Here is a 23519-nt window from a genome sequence, read left to right as displayed (position 1 = left end):
GGGCACCCACATCCCTTACACCTCTGCCATGTCCTTTACAACTGCCAAGTCATTCACTTGCCTTATTCTAAAATATTCAAAAGTTGTTCAGACCAGTCTTTTTTCATTCTTCTGTCTCAGAAATGGTAGCCCTTAGTTTCTCATCAAGAAATAATTTTTTAAAAAGTCAGAGGAGAGAGCCTTTTAGTAACACTGTGGGAAATTATTCTGGAGACTATAAACATAGTAACACTTTTTTGTTTGTTTGCTTTTCTAGACAGGGTTTCTCTGTGTAACAAACCTGGCTATCCTAGAACTTGCTGTGTAGACAAGGCTGGCCTTGAACTCACAAAGATCCACCTGCTTCTGCTTCCCAGGTGTTGGGATTAAAGGCACACATCATCACCCCTGGCTGATACATACTCTTTTTATAGGTTTTTTTTTTTTTTGCATATGTGCACGTGTGTGTGTGTGTGTGAGAGAGAGAGAGAGAGAGAGAGACCTATGGAGAGAGAGAGAGAGAAAAGAGAGAGAGAGACTTCTATGGAGAGAGAGAGAGAGAGAGACATCTATGGAGGTCAAAGACACGGGATTCCTCTAGAGCTGGAGTCAGGGGCTTGTGAGCCATCCAATGTGTACACTAGGAACTAAACTCAGATCCTCTGCAAGAATAGCAAGTATTCTTACCTGCTGAGCCACTTCTCTAACCTCCAGAAATTATATTTTAAGATTTAAAATAGCAGGGGCATTATGGAAGAAGCACAGATAAAAGTAAAACTCTTATTCTACAGGGGAAATGTTTTAAGCTTGGCTTCTAAATATGAGTTTGAAATGCCAATCTGTTAAAGATGATTCAAAACAGAACTTAGACTGAACTTAATAGGTTCAACTGAGTGAAGTTGCAAATGCCATTAGCTGAAGTGCATGTAGTTCAAACCCTGTTCTACCACACAGAATACACAAGCCACGCGTATCTTCAGGCCTAGCCAAAGTTATGTCACTTCTCTCAAACAGGTGGTCTAATCTAGTGCCTCTCTAGGGAGTACAGATGCCATATATATCACTGTACAAGATGCTAAAGAGGTTTAAATATAATGCCTGGAATAACATTTCGCTCTGTACTTAGTCTGCCGTTGAATGTACAAAGTCAACAAATATTAAATTAATAAACTCTTCAGTGGGTTATCAGAGATCAGCGTGGTGGTTCAGAGACAAAATGTTTTGATCATTGCTGGGGACATATAGTTGTATCCTTAGCTACCTGCTCCTATTCCTCAAGATGACACTGAGGTTAGAAGGCACTCATCCTCATTCCCAGATCATATTTACCTGGCAACAGGCACTTATCCAAGGATTCCAGACTTAATCCATTTGTGTATGAGCAACACACTCTTGACTATGCAGTCAATTCAGAGAAAACTCAAAGACTTGTTGGCATGTGGTAGATATACCCATTGTTACTTCAAGTATAGGGAAGCTATGTTTAAGACATTTAATAGCATGGGAATAAGGTCTGCAATGCAACAATGTGTCTCCTGGATGAAATTTATCTCCATCCTGCCACTTACAAGGCCAAATAAATCTCTTATTGTGAAAAAGTAGGCTATTATTATTATCTGAGATAGGATCTTATGTGGTTCAGGCTGGCCTCAAACTCTCTATATAGTAAGGGTGACTTTGAACCTTTGCCCTGCTCTCCTTTTTGAGAAACAGTCTCACTATAAAACCCTGGTTACCCTGGAACTTGCTATAGACCAGGTTGACCCTGAATTCAGAGATCCACTCTGGCCCCTGAGTTCAGGGATGAAAGGCCTGTGCCAGCATACCCAGCCTCCCCATGAACTTTTGTGAGAGGCGGAGAACCTCACCACCCCTGAGTGGTGGGATTCCAAGTGTCTACCGCTACGCCTCATATGAGCTCTGGAGATGGAGTCTAAGTCTTCATGTGTGTGCAGACAACTTAAAAGTCAAGATTTTATGTTAAAAAAAATTTACATGTGTTGCCAGACAGGATGGCACATGCCTTTAATCTCAGCATTCAGGAAGCAGAGGCAGGTGGATCATCATGAATTCAAGGTTAGTCTGGCCTACATGGTGAGTTTCAGGCCAGCCAACACTACATAGTGAGATTGCATCTCAAAACAAACAAAAAGAAACCCAGAAAAATTGGACTTATTGCTTTTTTTGAAAAGCCAGAAAAATCTGGTGGTAGTTGGCCCTTCACACAGAGTTCCGGTTAGCTAGAGCTGGGTGGCTGCCAGGTCTGCATGTACCCACTGCAGTACCAAGAACAAGCTCTAATCCTCACACTGACAGGTGAGCCGTCTGCTGCTGAGCTGCAGGCCCAGCCCTCCTTTAAAAATTTAAATTACCCTTATTAGTTCCTTTTGTTTACCTATAAGTGGGTCCATAAGTGCCACAGTTCGAGTGTGGAGGTCAGAGGACAACTTGCACAAATCAGTCCTTTTCCTTCCAACATGCGGGCCCCAGGGATCAAACGTGGATCTTCAGGTAACACCAGCCCTCTTTTTTTCACTTTTATCAGCCTACACAACTTGAGTTTACTAAACTCTACTAAACTCATTAAATTACTTCAACCACTTGTTAGTTAGCACCTACTGTGTCTGGCACTACTATTGGCAATGGGGATAAGAAACTAAAATCCTGCCTTTAAGAATTTACATTCTATCCATATCCTATTAAACCAGGAAACACAGCAACTTAGAGAAAAAGTTTACAACTAGAGGCATTCTTCCTCACCATTTCAGTTTATCATTGGCTCCTGATGAAAAAGTTGAACTTTTTATGACTTCACCCATTTCCTCCCGGCAAAAACTAAAGTTATTGATGGTCCACATGTAGGAGAATTTCACTACCTTGATCTGTTGATAGAAAATTAGGAAGGAATTAAATAGGATGTGGGCAACCTGGAAAAAACAGGCTGAAGATCAGACAAGCATCCTTCCCTTATCCCCACAGGAAGACATCAGTTCATTGTAAGAAATTAAAGAAATCTCAGTGACCTACTGTTTGATAACTTTTTCAACTTCTGAAAACACTGGCTGGAAGTAAGACAATCACAGTCAAGGGAAGAACAGCAACAATAATAACAACAGATGGACAGGGTAGGTAGGGAATGTTAAAGCTCCGTGGCCCTTAAAAAGCCCATAACTGAGATGCTGATGCCATCCCTAGGGCCAGGAATCTAAGCATTGTTCTGAGCTTAGGACACCCTATCAAGGAGGACATAAAAGATCCGGCCAAAGAGTCCCCCTGAAACCACCATAGAAAAGCACTACCCTTGGGAATTCAGATTGTATGTCAGAAAAACAAGAAATGCAAGGCTAAAAAGGACCTCATCTTGTGCTCTTTGGCAGATATGCCCCAAAGAAACTAGGAAACTCAAGAGTTAGAAAGTGATTATGTTGCTTTTACCACTAGTGAAAACACAAACTTACCTGTGTATAGCACCAGCTCTCAGCCACGGGACCACTCGACATTTCTGCCGGAGGTGGAGGACTTGGAACCCTTGACATCGCCAGTTTGAAGGTTAAACTGGGTTTCCAAAGTCAGGAGGCAAAGATTTCTGGTTTTTCTTCACCCTGGTAAGACCCAATAATTAAAAAGATTTATTAGACTTTATTTTAGAATGGATTACTTTAATATTTTTAAATTTTTAAAAATTTATTCACTTTACATCCCGATCATAGGCCCTTCCTGATTCTACCCTCCCTCCCTCTTTCCTCCTTCCCCTCCCCAACTCCTCAGAAAGAAGGAACCCTCCTCTCCTACCAACTGACCCCAGCCTATCAAGCCTCATCAGGACTGCCTGCATCCTCTTCCTCTGTACCAGAGGGAAGTGATTGAAGAGAGGCAACAGAGTCCGTGTCAGAGACAGCTCCTGTTCCCTTATTAGGCCACCCACATGGTGCCTGAGCTGCCTATCAGCTACATCTGAGCAGGGGCCCTAGATCCTCTCCATACATGGTCCTCGGTTGGTACAACAGTCTCCGCAGGCCTCCTGGGCCCAGATTTGTTGCCTCTGTTGGGGAGTTCCTGTCTCCTCTGAGTCCTTCTATCCCCCCATTTTTCCATAAGACTCTGGATGCTCTGCCCAAAGTCTGGCTGTGAGTCTCAGCATCTGCTTTGATCCCTGCTGGGTGGAATCTTTCAGAAGACATTTGTGGTAGGTGAACATCCTGTTCTCTCTTTCAATTGCTTCCAGTGCTCCACCATACAACAACTATGTTCATAGCAGCTTCATTCATAAGAGCCAGAATCTGGAAGCAACCCAGATGTCCCTCAGCTGAAGAATGGATAAAGAAACTGTGGTACATCTACACAATGGAATACTATTCAGCTATTTAAAACAAGGACATCATGAAATTTGCAGGAAAATGGATAGACCTGGAAAAGTTCACCCTAAGTGAGGTAACCCAGACCCAGAAAGACACACATGGATATATATTCACTTCTAAGTGGGTATTAGCTATATAATACAGGAAAATCAGACCTACAATCCAGACCGAAAAAAACTAAGTAACAAGGGGGACCCTAGGGAGGATGCTTAATTCTTATTCAGGTCAAATAGGATTACTTTAATGTTAATCTCAACTTTTAAATTCTTCTCTCAAATAATACATCCCAACTATAGTTTCCCCTCCCTCCACTCTTCCCAGTCTCCTTCCCCCTACTATCCTATTATTTGTTTCATCTTCTAAGAGACTGGAAACTTTGTGGCCTGTCTGAAATGTTCTATCCTGATTTAACTTCAGAGAAGACCATGTAGTCTCATAGGTAAAATTACATTATTGTCTAGGCATAGTGGCTTACACCTCTAATCCCAGCACATAGGAGGCAGACATAGGTGAATCTGTGAATGTGAGGCCTGCACAACAAGTTCTAGGCCAGCCAGGGATACATGAGACCCTGTCTCAAATAAATGAATGAACTGAATAAATAAATAAAATACCCATCTGCATAATACTCAACATCATCTTTAAAAAACTGCTGGGCAGGGTGGCACACACTATCTTCCATCCCAGCACTCTAGAAATAGATGGTGGATCACTTGAATTTGAGGCCAACCTAGTCTACACAGCCAGGATCAAGTCAACATGTGCTACAGAGTGAAACAACACAACAACAACAACAAAAAGAGACAAACCTAATCAAAGGATATATTAAAGCACATTTCTGAAAAGGCTACTTAACAAAGAGTCAGCACAGTTACTACTAGATACCTCCTTGCCACCAGAACCTTCCCTTAGGACACAAATGCTCTACACAAATGACCTTGGTAGCCTACCCTCCAATTTTTCTGGTCTCCTGTGCTTCACTGCAAACTTCAGAACAGCCTTCTGTTCCACTCCTCTGCCAGCTGCTCTCTTAAAGGGCAATGTCTTTACACTTCCTTTAGATATGTTCCTTTCTCTGTAACACCAAGTCAAAAATTTCACCCGACTCTCTAGATTTTTTTTTTTTGCTTTTTCTGCTAATCACCTCAATCTCAATTTCTATTTCTTTTTAGATAAAGTTTCTCTATTATGTAGCTTTGGCTGGTCTGGAACTCTCTATATAGATCAGAATGCCTGGAATTCAGAGATCTACCTTACCTGCCTCTGCCCTCCCAGTACTGGTATTAACAGTGTGTGCCAGGGCTAGAGAGGTTAAGGTTAAGAGTACTGGCTGCTCTTCCAGAGGTCCTAAGTTCAATTCCCAGCAACCACATGCTGGCTCATAACCATCTATAATGAGATCTGGTTCCCTCTTCTGGACTGCAGGCAGAACACTGTATACATAATAAATAAATAAATCTTAAAAAAAAAAAAAAAAGGTGTATGCTACCACATCTGGCCCTCAATTTTTTTTTATTGGACTTTCTTTGTTACTCCACATGGTTAAATTCTTAATATACATTCTTAGGACAGTTATAATCCTTTCAACAGTATCAAATTTCTGTCAGCACACATTCCCAAGTCCCTTTAACTTACACTTCTCTCATGGCCCCAAACCCCTTTCAAACAGCTGCCATACATTTTGATGGGATGCACTACTAGTAAATGAAATCCAACTCAAATTATTTTTAAAAAATTAAGTCATGGACCACTATGATGGTTTGGCAGATAAAGGAGCATGCCACCAAGCCTACTGACCTGATTTAAGCCCTAGACTACACAAGGTAGAAGGAAAGAACCAAGTCCTACATGACATCCTCAGCCCACATGTGTGCTGTAGTATAGGCATGGCATTTCTACAAAATAGAGCAAATAAGTGTAATAAAATTGTTAAAAAAAGCCTGATAAGACCTGATAGGCTAGGGTCAGATGGAAGATAGGGGTGGAGGACCACCCCTATCAGTGGACTGGGGGAGGAGCAAGGGAGGAGAAGAGGGAGGGAGGATGGGACTGGAAGGGGACGAGGGAGGGAGCTACAGCTGGGATACAAAGTGAATAAATTGTAATTAATAAAAAATAAATTAATAATAAAAATTAAAAATTATTAAAAATGTAAGTTAGGACATGTGCGCTACTATACGCCTGTATCTCCAAACGGGAGTCAGAAGCAGCAGATCTTTGTGAGTTCAAGGCTAGTGTAGTCTACATAAAGAGTTCTAGGCCAGCCAGGGATGAACAATGAGACCCTGTCTCTCAAAACAAACAAACAAACAAACAAACAAACAAACAAACAAACAGACAGACAAACAAATGTAGGTCCAAGGATGCAAAGTTGCAGAGATATAGGACAGCCACAGAGACTCTCTCAAACTCTTGGTGAGACAGTGAGTCAAGAAGCATACTTGACAGGCGATGGTGGCACACACCTTTAATGCCAGCACTTGGGAGGCAGAGGAACCAAATTATATTATGTGTGTAGGAATCTGGTCATATCTAGCAAAGTTTAAAGTACACATGCCACAGAATTTAGTACTCCCACTTTGAACAGAATGCACACTGCAGCAGGGATTGCCAGGTTTGAAAGGCAACAGAATTACCTCTTAAGAAGCATGTTTATAGTACCCCCAAGCTTCTGACTTAGCAGTTTGGAATGGGCCCAAGAGACTGCATTTCTAGCAAGGTCCCAGGTGACCCTGCTTTGCTAGCCCTGGAACCACAATGACAGCCACTGCCCTAGAGAAATTCTACACTACGCACAAGACATGGTAGAGTGCCAATGTGACACAGTAAAAAGGCAGAAACTAACTAAAAACCCTTTAGTAAGGAACAGGTGAGTAAACTGAGTTATTTCCACATAATGGAAAACTCTTTTAAGATTTAACAACTAGATCTGTAACACCATGGTTATCAAACAGAGTGCCAAAAAAGTGTTTGAAAGAGATAGGTCCTACTCTCTAGCTGGGCTGCCCTGTCTGGCCTCAATGGGAGATGATGCACTTAGGTCTGCTGTGCTTTGATATGCCAGGGTGGGTTGGTTCCCATAGGGGGCCTCCTCTTCTCTGAGAAGAAAGGGAAGGAAGTGAAGGGGTATAAGGGTGAGACTGGGAGGAGAGGAAGGAGGGAGCTTCAGTCAGGCTGTAAACTGATCAATCAAACAAACAAATGAAAAGACAAGTGTAGTATATTATTTCTGTAAATGTAAGCACTAGTAGAGATTAAAGCACGTTGTAGAAGAAAACAAAAATAACAAAAACATGACAAGTTACCAGAGAAAATGAGATTTGAAAATAATAGAAGACATTTTGTCTCTCATGTTTTTGTTCTTAAAGATTTATTTTTATTTTTATTTTGTGTATATAGGAATTTTTGCCTATTGTGCACATATATGTGGCTGGTGCCCAAGAAGACCTGAAGAGGAAACCAGATCCCCTGGGACTGGAGTTACAACAGTTATGAGTTGCTATGTGGGTGCTGGGAATTGAACCCAGATCCTCTGGAAAAGCATCCTGTGCTACTAACCACTGAGCCATCTCTCCAGGCCCTCCAATGTTTGCTTTAAAATTAGGATGATAGGAAGCAAATAAAATGATACAAATCTGTTAGAGATAACAGCTGCTTGAGTACCTACTATTCTTTAAACTGTTTGGCTTAAGTAATTTTAAAAATGATGATGATGATGATAGTGTATTATGTGTGTGTGTGCAAAAATGAGTATATGTGTGTGAGCACATGCATGCTATGTATGTGGAAGTTAGAGGACAACTCTTTAAAGTCAGTTTTCTCTTCTCCATTTTACATGGATTTCAGGGATTGAACTCAGGCAGTCAGGTTTGCATGGTAAGTAAGTACTTACCCTCTTGAGCTATCTCACCAATATGCTACTTAAATGTTCTATGACAAAATTTTTGACTCATCTCTTAAAATGACACTGTATATATATTCCTGTTCTAAAAGCTTTGTTTTATATATAATGATGCATTCAATCTACATCAGTTTAAATTTCATGAATTTTCTTTGCCTCTTTGCTATAATTCTCTGAGCTATTCTGTTTCTTTTTTGAGGTAGTTTCTCTGTGTGTAGCTCTCACTGTCCTGGAACTTACTTTGTAGACCAGGCTGACCTGGAACTCACAGAGATCCGCCTGCCATGGCCTCCCAAGTGCTGGGATTAAAGGTGTGCTTCAGCATTACGTGGCTGAACTATTATATTTTACGTGTGTGTGTGTGTGTGTGTCTGTGTGTGTGTGTGCGCGCGCGCGCCTTTGTGCCAGAAGGTGATAAAGGGTACCATCGATGGCTCTCCACCTTACTTTTTAAGATAGGATTTCTCCCTGAAACTAGAACTCAAGAGATTCAACTAGGCTAGCTCTCCAGGAAACGTCCAGTCTCTGCCTCCCCAGTGCTGGCTTTTCATGGGTGCTAGGGAGCAGAACTCAGACCCTCATGATTACATGCATGTTTACTGACTGAGCTGTCTCCCGAGTATTTTTCCAGTCTTCCACAAATCCTGGTAGAAAATGCTATAAATAAATAACAGAAAAGAAAAAGAAATCAAAAGTAATTCAACACACAAATATTTGCTTAAAATATCACTGGCAGGGTTAATAAGATATATTTATACTACCCAGAATAAATATACTTATAAACATAATTAAATGTTCCACTGGTCATAAACACTACCCTAGAAGTATTCGTAACGAAAGCATCATTCGCTGTCACAGATGAAGTTAACTGTCTTATAAACATGGCACGCTGCTTCCTTTAACCTTTCAAACCACTGCATTCATTGGCTTGTGCAGACTTGCACGGGTTGTGAGGACCAGTCTCACAGACTCGTTTGTCTAGGAACAAGTAATATCCCTTAGGCAGTTTACACATCCCAGTTATCACTGCTGCCGAGAATGAAGCTTCCGATTTCCTGCTTCGGGGCAGCCCAGCTAAGAAGATGTGAATTTTACATGTGCGTTAAGAGCTTAAAACCTGGCTCATGAGGCGTGTGTTGGAGGCTACACTCTACATCGAGTCCTCACAAAATACTGATCTAAGCTGATTTTGAAGTTATTTTGCTTTTTAACCTTCAAATTCATCTAACAAGCAACTATCTGCAGGGCTGGGACTGTACTGAGTAGCAGAGAGCTTTCTTAGCCCCAGGCTCAATACCTATCATTTCAACAAATACAAATTAAAAAAAAAAAGTCCAGAAAAAATATTTTTTTCGAAGGACATTTTATTAATTCTCTAGTTTCTTTCCACTGAATATTACTCCATTATGAGAAAGAAATGCTATTTTGTTAGGATTGGGCAAGTGTTTGTTTGAATACCTACTTTAATCTAGCAGCATGATGTTTTTATTAGTTTATTACAACAAAGTGATTTTATTTAAAAAATTAAAATAAAAATGTTTTTAAAAAGAAATATTATTTTGGTCTTGGCCATTTTTCCTTTTTTTTTTTTTTTTTTTTGAGAAAATAAAATAAAACACCACTCATTTAAATGTCCAACCCAGCACCTAAGAGAATTGGAGACTCGATCTCAGCTCTAACCATATAACCTGCTGGGAGGAAAATTGGCTGGGATAACAGAAGTCTAATTAATTTCACTCATAGTGGGCACCATGGGCAAAGCGTCCATCAGCAAAGTAACCTGGTGCTGCATGAACTCAACAGCGTTTCATGCCAACTGCTGCAGAAGCTCAACAAAAACAGTCTTGGGAAGAAGAGACCTATAGTTTGAGAATCCTTGCAAGAGACAACTAGAGCCAAAATATATTGTTCACAGCTTCAAACAAGTTAACACCCACCCACCCACGTTCTCTAATGAGAAAATGAGTTTCCCAAGCTTACCAAACTTTATTGCACTAACAACTCTAAATTGAGGATGCCTTTATGTACCACCATTTATTTTTCTGCCGATTTTATAAAATCCTGACCTGTAAGGAAAGACCTCTCTGGAAATTACACAGAAAAAAATGTACTTCAGTACCTTCCTCTCAACTCTAATGCTGGAGGCAGTGTTACTAGCTTGTGTTCACCTCTGATGGGATGCTTCCTAGCACTACTCTAAGACCCTGAAATCACTAACCATCTTCTGGAAGGAGATTTAAGTCAATAAATATCATATATATATATAAACTAGAAGGTTAAACTGTGGAAGGGAAAAGATTAATGCTATCATGTAGAAACAATGCTTTGAACTGAGTCTACACAGTTCACTTTTCAGCTGAACCATCTCTTCCTGCCTTCTTGTAAACTTATAAACATCCTGCTGCCTGTAGTAGAGTCTAAAGTTACTTAAAAATAATTTCTATCTGTTCTTTGTATCCATCCCCTTACCATCTAGCATAGTGTCATGAAACAAAGGCATTATTCACTCAGTAAAAATATCTACTTACATTAAGTTAGTTAACTTTTCTGATTTTTGTTGTTCCTTTTTGACAGATCTCTAAAACAGGCTTTCAAATAACACTAAGAACATTGGATGTGTGTTGCAATGACAATCAGTAATTTGTTTTTTTTTTTGAATAAATTATAAATATTGGTCCAACTCATAGCCTATAACATCAAATCCCAGATCTAATAAAATGAGGGTTCTGGCCAGGATGAAGTGTGTCTTTGTTTTACAAAGGAAGAAAGATTGACTAATTTCCTTCATTTTAGCAATATAAATCAAGTGGGCTAATTGGTTAGGGTTAGTCAATAATTAATTTGGGCTAACTTCTTATACAATCAGAATTCTTCCAAGATAGATATAGACAGATTCCATTAATAGTAAACAGAACAGCCAATAGTTTATGCATGCTATTCGCTGAGCTAAGACAATATCTCTGGGAAGTGTAAAGCAGACAGCTTGTGCAATTATCTTCTTTAATTTTTCATAAGCGTTCCTTCATCATCAATCTAAGCTACTCATCCAGAGAATTAAATAAACAAATCAATTCACACAGACATATCTCATTCATGCTGCATACATGTTACCTGAGTTAACCTTATATCCACCAGTTTTTAAATGATGGGAATACTATCATGAAGATACTAAGTTGAACCATAAAACTTGTTTTGTATGCCAAAATAGGTGCATATTGGCACCTCCATGTGGTACAATGTATAATGCCCAGCACAAATGAGCTAGGAATAGTGTGAGCTTGGAACAGAGCTTTCTGACAGAGAGCAGTTAAGAACTTTAAAGTCTGCCTTTCTTAACAGCTTGTACAATTTCTAAAGGAAATTTCCAAGGCCATACCTATTTTAAACCTGAGAGACATTTCCATTTTCTAAAATATAAGATGCCAAAAACAACACTGTTGATTAAAAAGAAAAAATAGCAAAAACATATAAAAGACTTGGGTATATTCATTTTCAAGAGGCTAATGTGACCTAAAAGAAATGTGTTTCTTCTGTTAGTGTACTCAAGCATATTCAGCCCAGTGGGTAATAATTTTTCATTATCTTGGGGACAGGTCATATTGACATCTTTTGTTGCAATATTTGAGTGAGTTTTGAATATCTGTTAAAAGTAAACTCTCTGTATGTTTGGTCTAATCTAATGAAATATTAAAAACACAGGCTCTTCTTTTTTAACATAGAGACACTTCTTAAAATGAAACTAAGAGTACTGAAGAACAATCTCAATCAGCAAAGGATGGGATTTCTTGTATGTCTAGCCAGTTTATAGTCTGTACAATCTTGTAAGACTACTGCTTTTTTGTTTTGATCATAAAAGTATCCTATGTACTTACAGAAGAACTTAGCAATATTAAATGGATCTAGAGGCTGAAAAAAAAAACAAAAACAAAAACAAAACAAAACAACAACAACAAAAATCCAGCTACTTCTAGCATGGCCATGGCAGCCAATGCAACCATGAACACAATGCAGTTCTGTGGCTAAAGCTTATGGAAAAATGTATAGGATCAACAACTCACATTGTGATAAAAAAATTGTTGGTACACCTCTAGCATATGACTTTGTCAATATGGTGCTGAAAGATGTCACAGAGTTTAAAGTTACATCAGGAAGAAAAAAAATTTAAATTACATCAGATTTTACTAATGGAAATATATAATATAACACTGGTTCCTGGAGTAGAAGGGCCTAAAGCATAAATATACTGTGCCAGATTCTGGCTGTTTAAAATTTAACTTTTTATGGATTCTTTATGAATACCACATCATGCACCCCAATCCCACTTATCTCCCTTCATATCTGCCCTCTGCTCTTGCAAGCTCTCTCCCCAAAAGAAAAGGAAAATCTTGTTGTGTAAGCTATAGCGTGTCACAGTATACCATTTGTCCACACATCTCTTCTTGCTAATGTTCTTTGCAATGAGTCACTGGTCTGGTTTGGGGCCTCTGGCTTCTGCTCCACTATCAATACTGGATCCTCACTGGAACTGCTCTTGGAGAGCCTGTTGTTACCCCGTGTCATACAGCTTTGGATCTGCAGGACCAGCCCCTTCACACACTCCAGCAGATCATAGATGGGGTAGATGTTGGGGTGGGCCACCTCAAAGCCTGAATCTGGGCCTGGGGGGTAGCTGAGCTCACCAGCTCTCCTGCACCCATACCACTAGGGTGAGCTCTCCAGCACTGGTCCTGCTGCAATGCCACCCAATGCTGTAGCTGGCAAGGAGCAGGGCCCACTCTCCATGCTCCTGCTACCAGGGCCACTGCAGGGCCAGCTCTCTGGAGTTCTGAAGCTGGTAACGGGTGAGGCCAGCTTTGCACAGCCCTCTGACACCAACATGGCCCCAGGTGGCAGCCCAGACCAGAGACATCCACCTGGCTTTTGGTGGTAACAGACCCCTGCTGCTGCAGGGCCACAGACCTAAACATGGCCCATGGACCTCACCATGGCCTTAGGTGGGATCTTTGGCTACTCACATCAGGCTGTTCCTCGCTACCCTTGAATCTCCAGTTCTGTCTCTCTTTATTGTGCACACATCCTCTGTTTCTCTTTCTCTTCCATCTCTTTACCACTTGCTTGCTCATGTTAGTGGCCACCAGGCCCTTTGGGTGTCTGGGGTTGTCTCAGGAGTGCTATGCCCCACCCATGTCTTGGCACAGGGCAGGGATTATCTTGGGCATGGTCTGCCTACCTGGGACCTGTGGCACCAGGCGGGGTTGTCTCAGGCTTGCTCTGCCTGCTCAGGTTAGGGTGGCACTTGGCAGGGGACAAGGGTTATGAATCTGTCCCTCCCCCCTTTTTTTTGGTCTTTAGAGACAGGGTCTCTCTGTATAACAGTCCTGGCTGTCCTGGAACTCACTCTGTAGACCAGGCTGGTCTCGAACTTACAGGGATCCACCTGCCTCTGCCTCCCAAGTGCTGAGATTAAAAGCTTGGGCCACTACGCCTGGCTGATGCTGGCTTTTAAAAAAAGCATAAGGACCTGAGTTCAGATCCCCACACCTTCATAAAGACTGAGTATGGCAGCACACATGCACAATTCCAGTGCTCAGGAGGCAGGAGGAAGCGGATCCCTGTACTCTATAGCTAGCTAGTCTTGCCAAATAGGTGAGCTCCAGGCTTGATAAGAGATCCTGTCTCAAAAAAGAAAAAAGAAAGAAAAAAGCTGGAGAACAATAGAGAAAGAACCCAGAGACCTACCTCAACATACAGTTTATACTGTTCTGAGTAAAATAAGCCTTCTAGTCCTGACCACCATGGCCTCTCTGCCTCATAACAATGCCTGCAGTTCTTTTTAATCAATATGCTTTATCTTATCTTTAATTCTATTGGCACAAATCACTACTGAGCACATGAACTTTCTCCTCAGCCTACAGAGCTTTCTCTCCTCATGTTCCCCCAATAGAGGACAGGGGTTGAGATAGGGTCTCACTCTGTAGCCCAGGCTGGCCTTCATCTCACTGTGAGCTTCTTGCCATGGCCTCCTAAGTGTTGGGACTAGATACCTGAGGCATGGTATCCATCAGGTGAGGCATGGCTCCATCAGGTCTTTATAGCTGACTCCTTCCTGTTATTTAGGTGTCCCATAAATAGTAGTATCCTAAGGTATCCTCTTACTGATCACCAGCTCTGGGGCAGTCTTCACTTCTAAGCCTATTTCCTTTTTTCCTTTATTGACAGTAACTAAAATTACCTTGCTTTGTATTTCCACACGTATCTCCTCTTCCCCACTAGAATTTATGTTCCATGGGAGAATAGCATCTCCCTGTGTCTTCAATGGTAACATGACAGGCACTCAATAAATATTTGTTCCATCAGCCTCTTGTTAAATAGCTAGAATCTTTGGGATATATTTTTCCTTAGTGTGTTCTACTTGGTAAATTAAACTCCATGAACTACAGAGTTAGTACAGATATACAAACTGTGGCATACCCTTACATAGATATGTAATTGCTTATTATATATGTATATATAAAGGTATATATGTGTGTATACATATATGTGAATATATATGCATGTGTGGTATGCAAGCATATATGTGTGTTCACGTGAGTGGGTGCGTGTGTGTGTGTGCAGGTGAGCCTGCTTTTATATATACATGTGCAGAGGCCAAAACTGATGTTGGGCATCTTCCATCTCTCTCCCATTCATTTACTAAGGTAGGACTATCACTGAATCCAGTAGCCTGCCAATTCTTTTTCGCCTAATAAGCCGGCTTGTCCCTGGATCCTTTTTCTGTCTGCTGGGATTACACGTGGCTACTGAAGGCAGGGGCAAGTGGATCTCTGAGTTTGAGGGCAGCCTGGTCCACATAATGACTTCCAGGACAGACAGGGCTACACACAGAGAGCCCATTATTGATAAAACAAAACAAAACAAAACAAAACAAAACAAAACAAAACAAAAACCTATGAAAGAGAAAGTAGCATTAAAGAAAGAAAGTAGTACTACTGTGTGCTTCTGCCAGGGTGCCAGTCTAAATCAAAGTTAAATTTCAAGTTAAATTCTATATAATAAAATTCCAATAAAATAATCAAATTGAGGCAGGTAGCATTTATTTAGATTTAAGCTATAATTTTCCTATTTGACACAGCTTGATTACCTTAAAATTAACATAAAAAAACTGATAATTAAATGTGCACAAATATGTACAATGGTAGACACATCTATGTCTAGATACTTAACCAAGTTTTTCTAAACCAAGCTAAGATGTAGAGTATTTTTCTGGCATAGCCAAATATGTCTCTAACCAAGGTTCAAGCCCAAGCATGGCAGTGTATAACTCCAGTCTCAGTTCCTTGGAAGGCTGAGGCAGAAGAATCAGTTGAGTATTGGAGCTCAAGACCAGCTTATTCAGTGTCACCTCAAAGAGTTAAATTGTTTTTCAAACTACTGTATATGTGGAAAACTCTGAAACAAAGGTGGCATTTAGTGTACAAGTCAGTACCTATAAGCAACATTTTTTCCTTCTTCTCCAGTACCATAAGCTAGAGTTTTACAGAAATAGACTGGTAGGATTCATGCTTACAAGTTAAGCTAGCAATGAACAAGAAGGTATATGAAAGACTGTCAAGTTTTTCCCCAAATGTAATTGGTTAACAGCAGAATGTTCCTATTCATTCCAAGCATCAGAGTATGGTTTACAGCCTTATTGCCCTCCTCAGATGGCAGTAAGTTATACATTACCACAAACTGTCCTTGTTTCTAAGGAGATCTAGCAGGTGTCTCAAAGGTTAAGATATAAAATAATGTTCACTTTAGATACAACTTTTCCAGATAGCAATAAAATAAAAAAGCAAAATAAAAAATAAATACTGCCAATTTAGGGGTCTGGAAGTAATTTCCTTCCCCTAAAATCCATCCACCACTTTAAGAGTTACTGATACAGTCATACAGGCATCAACCTCTACTCACAAAATATGCTGGGAAAAAGCAATGCATCTATACTCCAAACTCAGAAGCTTGCCCTGGGAAGGAGGTTCCATTCAACTACCTTGTTAAGTAGACCCTAGTATTAGCCAATACTACCAAGGCTCACCACATGTGTGCCCACACACAAGATAAATAAGATGCGAGAGAAAACACAGATTGTATAAAGTTTTATAGGCCTAGTTGAAGAAAGAATGGAAAGATCATAATATCAAATCAAACAAGTCTAGGAGTTTTGACTCACAAAAAAAAATCTCATTCACTCACTGATTGATTCATTCATTGTATGGAGTGTTGTGCACACATACCAGGAACAGGACACACTGTGGGAGTTGATTCTCTCCTACCACGTGGTTCCTAAGAATCAGCTCGGGTCATCAATCTTGGGGACAACGGCCTGTAACCACTAACCATCTTGCTGGCTGAACCAAAACTTAAACACAGTAAACACACTAAAGAGATGTTTCAGCAATTAAGAGCCATACAGCTCTTACAGAAGACCCAAGTTTGCTTCCCAGTACCCAGTTCGTGTGCCTCAAAACCCCCGGTGATTCCAGCCCCAGAGGGGGAATCCCAGCCTCCAGCACCCACAGGCACCTACTTACACACAAACGTACACACAGTATAGGTTAAGAATACTTTTTAAGCTGGGCAGTGGTGCTGCATGGCTTTAATCCCAGCAACTGGGAGCAAAGGCAGGTGGATCTCTTGTGAGTTCGGGGCCAGCCTGGTCTACAGAGAAGACAACCAGTGCTACAACAAAGAAACTCTGTCTCAAAAAGGCAAAAAACAAAACAAAAAAAAACCAAAAAACAAAAACAACAAAAAGAATACTTAAAAAAAAATTTACCTCTATTGCTATGTATGTGTGTCTAGCACACAAGAATAAAAATTTTATTTTTTGTACATTGGTGTTTTGCCTGTATACATTTCTATGTGAGAGTGTCGGATCCCTGGAACTGGAGTCATAGCAGTTGTGAGCTACCATGTGGGTACTTGGAATTGAACCCAGGTCCTCTGGAAGAGCAGCCAGTGCTCTTAACTGCTGAACCATTTCTCCATCCCCCACATGCAAGGAATTAAAAAACTGAAACCATTTCACAAAAAAAGGAGAGCTGCCTATAACCCCATAATATCATCTAGTCTTATAGGAAGAAAACATAAGATACTTATTGCTAATAAAAACTGGCCAGATAGGGGGCCCATAGAATAAACATAAAAGGAAGGAGTCAGACTCACTACTGGGATATAGAGTGTGGTAAATTCAATAACTTGGAAAAGAAAAGGCTCATGTGCTCCAGGGCATTTACCATACTACAAAAGCAAACATTATGTTCTGAATTAACTACTACAACCTATCAGGGAACTCAATTTTCCTCAGAAACACTTTTTGAAAGGAAAAGCCCCAGTAACCCCTCCAACTACGATAGACAAGCACTCTACTATAAAGCTACCTTCCCAGCCTCTTTGTGTGTGTGTTGTGTGTGGTGGGTTTGGGGTGGTGTGTATGTATGTATGTGTGCTGAGCTTATCATATTTTTCTTTAGGGTTATAACTAAATAATCTCCTGATTAAATGAAGCAAGACGCCTTATCTAAAAACTAAACACAGAATATAAATTCCTTCTTAAGAAAAACCAAATTCTAGGCTGGGCATGGAGCTCAGTTGGAGTTCTTGCCTAGTATACATGAAGCTCTGGATTTGATTCCGGCACCACATAAACTGGTTATAATAGCACATGTCCAGGTGGCACACACTTTTAATCCCAGCACTCAGGAGGCAGAGACAGGCAGATCTCTGTGAGCACAAGGCCAGCTTGGTCTACAAAGCTAGTACAGTCAGGGTTACATTACACAGAGAAAACCTGTCTTAAAAAACAAACAAACAAAAAAGCACATGTCAGTAATCTCAGCATTTAGAAAGTGGAAGCAGAAATGACCAACGGTTAAAAGGTCATCTTCAGTCACATTGTTTGAGGCCAGGACTAAGTGAGATTCTGTATGGATGTGTGTGTTGGAGATGGTGGGGGGATGAAACAGAGAGCTAGGAGAGGGGAGAAAGAGATAGGGGGAGCACTCAGAGGAGATGACTCTTTGGGTAAAGTGTTACCAGAGACCTAGACTGGGAACCCAGCAGTTGGAGGTAGATAAGGAGAGTCTTGGGAGCTTAATGGACAGCCAGTCTAGTCAGGCATTGAACTATGTTAAGGATCTAAATAAACTCAACAGAGCAAAGGAAAACCAGCATTCATTCCAAATTCCTGAGTCAAAGGGAAAGTAAAACACATAGGCAGACAAAACAGGGAAAAGCTGGACAGGATGTCTATCTTAAGAGAATGTCCTTAGTTCCTGATGACCTTTGTCAAAAAGATTAAAATGCAGTAATACCTCTTTTTTTGCCCAGTAAAACTATGTAAAAAGTATACATAAGGGTTTGAGGTGAAAACCAGAGCACAGAGAGCATACTTTAAAAGAGCTGCCATTTGGTAGCAAGATTTTAAGTCAACATTAAAGAGCTGAGTTCTAAGGTACAATATAAAAAGGCAAATTGCTCAAAATTCTAACTCCTTTTACAGACCAAAAAAGCCACCGCACCGCTTACGGCTTTTTGCTTTGTAAACTGTAATCCTAAGCCTCAGAGAAGTTCTTCTTACTCTGTTTCCGTATCATGTATTAACCCTTGATTAAAAATTTAAACCTTGCTGGGACTGTTGGCATACACCTATAATCCTAGCCTTTGAGAGGGCTGAGGCAGAAGAAAGTGAGTTTGAGGACAGCTTGCGCTATACAGTGTCACTATGTCTCAAAAAAATAAAAATTCAAATACAAACATAATTGCTTCCCCCACCATTAGTAAGTATAATCTTTTCCTAGTATATAATAGTCACCAGAAAAGATACGACTAAAAGGCTCCAGGAAATTCCCAGCAGGTATATTTAAGACAAAGCCTTTACTGAAGTAAAAAAAAAAAAAGTTTCTTTGGTTGGGCTGGGGAGATGGCTCAGTTGTTGCAGCTTGGCATGGTGGCACTCCTTGGAATCCCAGACTATCCTAATTGCTAACTCCAGGCCAGTGAGAGGCCCTTGTCTCACAGGAAATGGCTACTGCTGCTGAGAATGACTGAGACTGTCCTCTGCCCTCCACCTGCACATTTCTACACATACAAGTACATACACATTAAAGAGAAAATTTACATTTTCCTTATACGATTTCAGTTTTACCTTCCATATGCACTAAAATCAAACAGTAGGTTTTACTAAAGATGTGGGTTTTCAGTCATAGGAAATATTTCTGTCTATTTTATTCTGCTTTACCCATTCAAGATTAAATTGTATAAATAAAACTATAGAAAAACCCACCAAGTCCAATCAGTTGGAAAACTCTAATTTGTCTTGTCTAGTAGGAAATCTCTGCTGGAAATAGAGATGATGAATCAGCTTACCTAGACTCTGAGTCTCAGACATGTCTTACTTTGGCTGTTCTTAAAAGGGAAAAAGGATCACAAAAATCAGGTGATATATTTACAATGAAATGACTGGTAAAAGGACTTAGAAGACAAAATTACTATTCTAACATCTCTAGCCTGAACGATCTATTTCTTATTCAGAAAGAATACAATTTAAAAAAAAGAGTACACTTAAAATGAAAGTCAGAAAACCATAGTTGATTCTAACATTCTTGCTTATAAGCAAAAATGAAATATCACTTGCCCTGTGTTAATATTGAGAAAATATTACTACAAAGTATAAAATATCCCTTTATTCAAGGTACTATGTAGCTAAATTACACCAAGGCAAGACACATTTAAACAAAGTCATTTATCCTATGGTTTTAGGAAATAGCAGGAAGGAGCCCACAGAAGACCAGGTTATTAATATTGATTGTACAAGGGAGAGAAAGAAGTTTCTGCTGAAAATTGGTATCTTGGCTGCTGTCTGCAGCACAACTGCTCTAAAAGTCTATCACATATCCTACAACAAGAATTGGGCTTCTAGGAACGGAACCTAGGCAAAAATAGGGAAAAGGGAGAGCCTATTCTTCCTTTCATATAGGAAAATGAAGCACTCTATAAATCACTGGTTAGTCTTCAAAGTCTCTAAACTGTGGCACATGAACTGTAACACACTGGGATTATTTCCCTCAAGACTATAACAGATCTTGGTAAAACCAAATGTAGTTACTATTGGTAAAAGAAAGGGCCATCACATCACCCTAAACAGGACGCTAAAGCAAAACAGCTTTAATCATATACCATAAAACAAAAGTTAGAAAAATGTCACAAAGTTCTATCAACAGAACAGCAGTTAGATCAAATCTATTCAACAAACATTTGGTGAGCACCACTGTTCAAGCCTTTTTTTTTTTTTTTTTAATGGAAGTAGTGAATGGGACACAGCTCCTGACATCCCAAAGGCAGCAAGACAAATGCTTTAAAGTACTAACTTCCAGGCAGTAGGTAACCAACTTTTACAAATGAAAATTCTCTAAATATGTATGATTTTTTTTTCTTCTTCTTCTGGAGAAAGGGTCTGTCCTGGAACTCACTATGTAGAATAGGCTGGCCTCTAACTCACAGAGAGTTACCTGCCTCTGCTTCTTGCATGCTGAGATGAAAGGCATGTGCCACCATGCCCGGTTTATAGGGGTGGTTCTTGAAGCAGAAACCTTTAGTCCTTTCCTTACTTTTTCTTAAGTTTCTGGGGTTTGTCTTCAATTAAAATTTCAGAATTAACATTTTTAGGCCCTAAACATCAGAAGAAATTAGAGAACCTGACAATACTAGCAAGGGCTAGAAGACGCAGAGACATTCGGTGCTGATATAAAGACATTTGAGTGCCACTGTTTGGCAAATAAACTTATTTTTTAAAATCTTGAAATTGGGCTGGCAAAATGACTCTGTGGGTAAAGGCACCTGCCTTCCAGGCCTCATGACATGAGTTCAATTCTAGAGAATCAATAGGTCAAAGAGAAATGACTTGTTGCCAGATTATCTTCTGACCTCTATACGTCTGCTATAGCACAAGCATGTACACACACACACACACACACACACACACACACACACACAAACAAAACTAAAATATAATAAAGTTTCATTTAAAAGCTTTTAAATTGACAAAAGAATTATACATTTATGAAGTTTAATGTGGTATCTTAATATTTATGTATAATATACAACGATCAATTAACTAGGATAGTTAATATATCTCATCAACTCATTTTTATTTTCTCCCAAGACAAGAGTTTCTTTGCATAGCACCTGGCTGTCCTAGAACTCCTTCTGTAGATTGGGCTGGCCTTCAACTCAAAGTTACGATCTAGCCAGACATAGAGAGTGTCCTTCTTTTTTTTTTTTTACTTTTTTTTTTTTTTTTTTGAGAGTGTCCTTCTTATGCAGGCAATGATGTATTTCTAGGCATTTAACTGATGGTTATGTAATTATTTGCCTTTTTAAAATACTTAATCTTTAAACTATAAAGCCATATGTGCTGGTTAGTTTTTGTCAATTTGATACAAACTGGAATCAACTGGGAAGAGCGAACTGAGAAACTGTCTCCACTAGATCAGCCTGTGGGCATGACTGAGGTTTTTTTAATAGTAATGATAGACATGGGAGGGCTCAGTGCATGCACTGTGGGCTGTGCCACCCTTGGGGAGGTGGTCCTGGGTAAGAAGGCCAGGTGAGAAAGCCAGGACAATGTTCCTCCTTGATCTCTGCTTCAGATCTTGCCTCCAGAGTCCTTGCTTTGAGCTCCTGCTTTGGCTCTCCTGGATAATAAACAACAAGCTATAAGCCAAATAAGTCCTTTCATTTGTGAGGTGCTTTTGGTCAGAGCAGTTTATCACAGCAACAGAATACTAACCAGGACACCATGCTCTTGTGTACTTTTCTGTGTCCTAATACATAATAAAAATGTTTGAAGCATACATTGTTAAAGTGACATTATGGTATATAGATATCTAGCTGCTCTCAACTATTTAACAGTGAATAAAAGGTCTCCCACAGAACACACCTTTGTCTTTTTTCAAAAATGATTCAGGATTGAGAACTTGGTAATAAAGCAGGGTCACACAAGAATAAATACCTACAGCCTGTTATCTTATCATTTTGCTTAAAATTTAATTTTAATACCTAAGATCTGTATTTCAGAAGTTTCCTCTATTGACATTAAGTATTGAAATCTTACATGTGTGACTATTCCCCAGAAACTATTACTTAATACTCCAATTATTTTAAGAAACAAACCTTCTGAAAAAAGCAAAATGAGGACAGAGTGGGTTTTTATGGTTTTTTTTTGTTGTTGGTTGGTTGGGTTTTTGTTTTGTTTTGCTTTGTGGAATGTTGCTGTGGTTGAGGAACTTTTTAATCACCCTACCTCTCACTCTGAGCAAAAGCCACAGTCTGTACAATGGCCCAAAGGGCCCTGCACAAGCTGTGCTCTATCACCTCTCTGGTGTCTTCTCCAACTACATCTCCTGAGCTGTTCAAGCCATTCCACTTTTCTTTGTGGTAGATCCTCACAGCACAGGCCCATTCCTGCCTCGGGGCTTTGTGCTTACAGTGTGCTGTCTGGTTAATGTTTCCAGGCCCCAAGAGGTTATTGGCCATACTACCCACCACTGCCGACGCCATCTCTTTGAGAAGGTTCCCAGACACCCTTGAAATGCAGTCCTCTCTCCAGGAACAGTCTCACTCCTGCCTCATTTTTTTTCCTATGCTAGATAAAGTAAGTCATCTAGCAAAGTATATAGTTTTTATAATCTATTTCCTCTAACTGAAAAATAAGCTGCACAAAGGCAGACTTATGTGTTTTGTTGCTGCACCTAGACAGTGTCTGACACATGGCAGGCCAGAAACAAACCTATTTTAATAAATAGCTGAATTCAACTTTCGTTCTGACTTCCATCGTTTAAAGACTTTACAATAATGCTATATACATTCCTGTGGTGGCACATGCCTGTCATCCCAGCACAAGGAAAGATGAGGCCTGAGGATAAGTGTGAGGTCAGGGAGGGTTACAGACTAAAGCTTCCACCCAGCTTGGAATACATAAAGATACCCTGTCTCAAGACAAACAAACAAAAACTAACCTTTCTATAAATTAGCAATTTTTTGTTTTGGTTTGGGACAGGGTTTCCCTTCGAAGTCCTGACTATCCTGGAACTATGAGACCAGGCTAGCCTCTAACTCAGAGATCTGCCTGCTTCTGCCTCTGAGTGCTGGGATTAAAGGAGTGTGCCACCATGACTGGATTTAAAGATCTATCTATCTATCTATCTATCTATCTATCTATCTATCTATCTATCTATCTA

At 40.0% G+C, this 23519-nt stretch overlaps 1 protein-coding gene and 1 pseudogene across 1 annotated transcript in view; one reads left to right on the top strand and one right to left on the bottom strand.

The window, feature by feature from the left end:
• Nucleotides 1–23519, bottom strand: part of Spop (speckle type BTB/POZ protein) — a 75928-nt gene that overhangs the window by 17071 nt on the left and 35338 nt on the right. Inside the window, exons 2-3 of the mRNA XM_055620297.1 lie at nt 3438–3581; nt 2740–2861 (exon numbers count right to left, since the gene is read on the bottom strand). Of these exons, the coding sequence (XP_055476272.1) occupies nt 2740–2861; nt 3438–3515 (200 nt within the window). The 5' untranslated portion in view covers nt 3516–3581. The remainder of the gene's footprint in view (nt 1–2739; nt 2862–3437; nt 3582–23519) is intronic.
• On the top strand, nt 12217–12476 carry LOC129686016 (U6 snRNA-associated Sm-like protein LSm5; annotated as a pseudogene).

This window comes from Psammomys obesus, unplaced genomic scaffold (genome assembly GCF_907164565.1).
Source record: "Psammomys obesus unplaced genomic scaffold, mPsaObe1.curated_primary_1811, whole genome shotgun sequence".
NCBI classification, from domain to species: Eukaryota; Metazoa; Chordata; class Mammalia; order Rodentia; family Muridae; genus Psammomys; species Psammomys obesus.
Note: the sequence above shows the minus strand (reverse complement) of the source record. Positions and strands in the feature narration are given on the sequence as shown.